The sequence below is a fragment of the Limulus polyphemus genome, unplaced genomic scaffold (assembly GCF_000517525.1).
Source record: "Limulus polyphemus unplaced genomic scaffold, Limulus_polyphemus-2.1.2 Scaffold3257, whole genome shotgun sequence".
NCBI lineage: Eukaryota > Metazoa > Arthropoda > Merostomata > Xiphosura > Limulidae > Limulus > Limulus polyphemus.
The window spans coordinates 33,586-36,553 of record NW_013668867.1 but is presented as its reverse complement, the minus strand read 5'-3'; the positions used below and the strand labels follow the sequence as shown (position 1 = coordinate 36,553).

Sequence of the window (2,968 nt, the reverse complement as noted above, 5' to 3'; positions counted from 1 at the left end):
ATAGTACAAGTAAACTGAAAGTATTTGATGAAATATTGTTTTTCTTATTGTATAGAAATATATATAATGGAATGAATATAAATATATATATTTTATGTATATCAGTATTAATGGACATATTTAGTTGTTACATTATGAAGAGAAAATTATTAAAGTTTTGTAGTTTTAATTTCTTATACCTAGATCTGTTTTTGTGGTAGCTACTGAAATTAATTCATTTCAAAGTTGTACATACCTTACAAATGAATTATTACTCGAGAAAGCTTTTTTAATACACAAAGTAAGAAAACAGCAGTTACAAAGTTCACTTCATAAATATCAAGTAAATACTTTTATGGTTTTTGAAAGTCATAATATATGTGTACATAGTGAGATTTGTAGTGATATTGTGTTGCGTGCATAATCTTTTTTTTTAACTCATTGATATTGATAACTCTAGTTTTGCCATTGACTATTCAGTGTATTCCTTTTTAGACCTGACTACTCCTTAGTTTTGCCATTGACTATTCAGTGTATTCCTTTTTAGACCTGACTACTCCTTAGTTTTGCCATTGACTATTCAGTGTATTCCTTTTTTAGACCTGACTACTCCTTGACCTTTAACTTCCTATGTGTATCAAAAACAAAAAAAATTCAAGAATTATTTTTCCTACATTTTGTCTACATAAGATAATTTCTAGCTAATTATTACATCACTATCAGTTTGTTACCCGAGTGACAAAATGTTGTATTAAGGATCGAAAGAAGCTATATTTTCTATATCTGACAATAATATTCCTTGAAAACCATATTGGATAATGAAAATTAATGATTTAAACAAACAAATTGAGGAAGATTAGAAGAAAAGTGTTCTCCAGTAAATGACTTAAATATAAGTAAAACTAAGTCAGTAAGAGGCCAAAATCGTTACAAAATATAAAATAAATTATTTAGATAACAATATCCAAGATATAAAGATGCTGTCTTTATGTAGATTATATATGTGTGTTCCTGCAAAGTAGGCAATTTTGTAATGAGGCATATAAACATCCAGGTTTCATGGCATAGAACACAGATGGCAGCACGCATACAGATTTGGCAATTATGTCAAGTACAGGGGGATATTCCCAATTGTCGCAGTAGAGGGAAAACTTTTTTTGGTAGCTGTGGGGTAAATCTGAATTTTGCAGTCAGTGGGTATAAATGTTTATTTGGATATATCCGAGCTACGCAGCAAAAGGGTTAATAACATTATTAAGAGAAAACATCGTAAAGAAAGGCTTGAACATAAACATAAATGCTGCATCTTTAAAGTAATAATAATTATCAAATAAAAATATCGAGAATCTGGAATTGATTAAATTAATGACAACAGGGTGGAGTTGATATTATTATTTAATGTTGGGTGATCATTGAAAATGGAGAGGCTCTCTTTAATAAAGAGTTTGTAATTTGTAGTTCCAGAGTCAAGAATTTTAAAGTTTTCAAGAAGTATGAGGTGGTTGTTATTCTCATTGTGTAATTGGATACAAGATTCAGGTGGATTAGTTGGCTCATATCTGCTTCTGGATAAAATTCACATGTGATAGTGTACACATATTTGTATTTGAAGTGTACTTTTTACCAATATTGGTAGCTTTACAGCTACCACAAGTGCACTTGTATGCGACCCATGAGCACAGAGGAATGAGTAAAGTGTCTTTGATTTTAAACGTATTTTTAGTTATAAATATTGACGTAAATACTAAACAGCTTAATTTGTAGGTAATATGTCTTGATTATTTTTTGAATTTAGGATTTGAGTTTAAAACTTTGTTTGCCCATGAAAAAACAGATAAAACTAGTAGATATTTCAAGACTGTGTTTGGCTTTTTACTAAGTTCTGTTTTATTTGTTAAAAGTGTTTGTTTAATAGAGTGTAAGAGATTAAGGGGATAACCATTAAATTGTAATATGTTATGAATTTTTGAAATTACTGAGTGAAGTCAGTGGCCATTCTGTCGGACAGCAGTTCTCCTAGCAGGCTTCGATCAGTTGTCGATCTTGCTTCTTAGACCAAAAACCTGATGTTTTATAATCATTTTTCGGGGTTATCCTGAGATCTCAATTAGTTCGGTGAACTTACTTCACACAAGTATTCTTAAATATGATTGTTCTTTTCTCGACCCTTTTGCTAAACCATAACTTCTGTTTAATTGGTTTGAGTAAAAGTTTATACAAATCAACTAACTCTGAAAATTTTTTATGAGGCACCATCTCTCATGTCTGTTGATACTGATAAGCATAACCACTAGCTTCTACCTCTCAGATTACATTCTGTAATGTATTTTCATCTTACTCCTGTAATGTATTGGGAATCTGATAATGTGGTTTGCTTCCGATCAAATCTTGATAGGTATTTAGGTTTAATAACCCAGGGGGTGGTCATAAATTAAAGTTATTTCTCTTTGCTCTTTTCTTCATTTGTTAACCCATTAACTGCTGCAGGAGCAGCTCAGTTGTCGTTTTCTAACTGCAGCGGTAACTCTAATTTTTAGGGCAATTAGTAAACCATTTTTGTTTTTTTTGTTTTTTCCTTTAATTTTTCTTACTTGAATAAGATTTTAAATAGCGTAAATAAAAAAACATAACCTTGCTACTTTAGCTATAATAAAATAATTCCTTTAAAGAAAATGGTTCAGAGGGAAACTAAAAAATAAATATATATATATATATATATGTTTATTTATTTATTTAGAAAAATCGACTTTTGTATGGTAGATTTCAAAGCATGGTACTGTGCATAATCCAACATTGCAGTCTTTACACATATATGATGTGTCCTTTCATTTTCCTTTAGCTGCACAAACACGGCATTGAAACGAAGATCTTCCAGGTTTTCCTTCTTTTTGAGGAGGTAAAGTTTGGAAAGGGACATGCTGTGAGGTGATTAGGAGATGATGATGGGGCATATCTTCCTGCTTTGGAGGTGCATTCCCCATATTTCTCA

The 2,968-nt window shown here is 30.7% G+C and overlaps 1 protein-coding gene across 1 annotated transcript in view; it reads right to left on the bottom strand.

Annotated features, from left to right (window-relative positions):
* Positions 1 to 2,676: 2,676 nt before the first annotated feature.
* Positions 2,677 to 2,968, bottom strand: part of LOC106469002 (piggyBac transposable element-derived protein 4-like) — a 1,771-nt gene continuing 1,479 nt past the window's right edge. The window contains 1 exon segment of the mRNA XM_022397397.1: positions 2,677 to 2,801. Coding sequence (XP_022253105.1) covers positions 2,709 to 2,801 — 93 coding nt within the window. The 3' untranslated portion in view covers positions 2,677 to 2,708.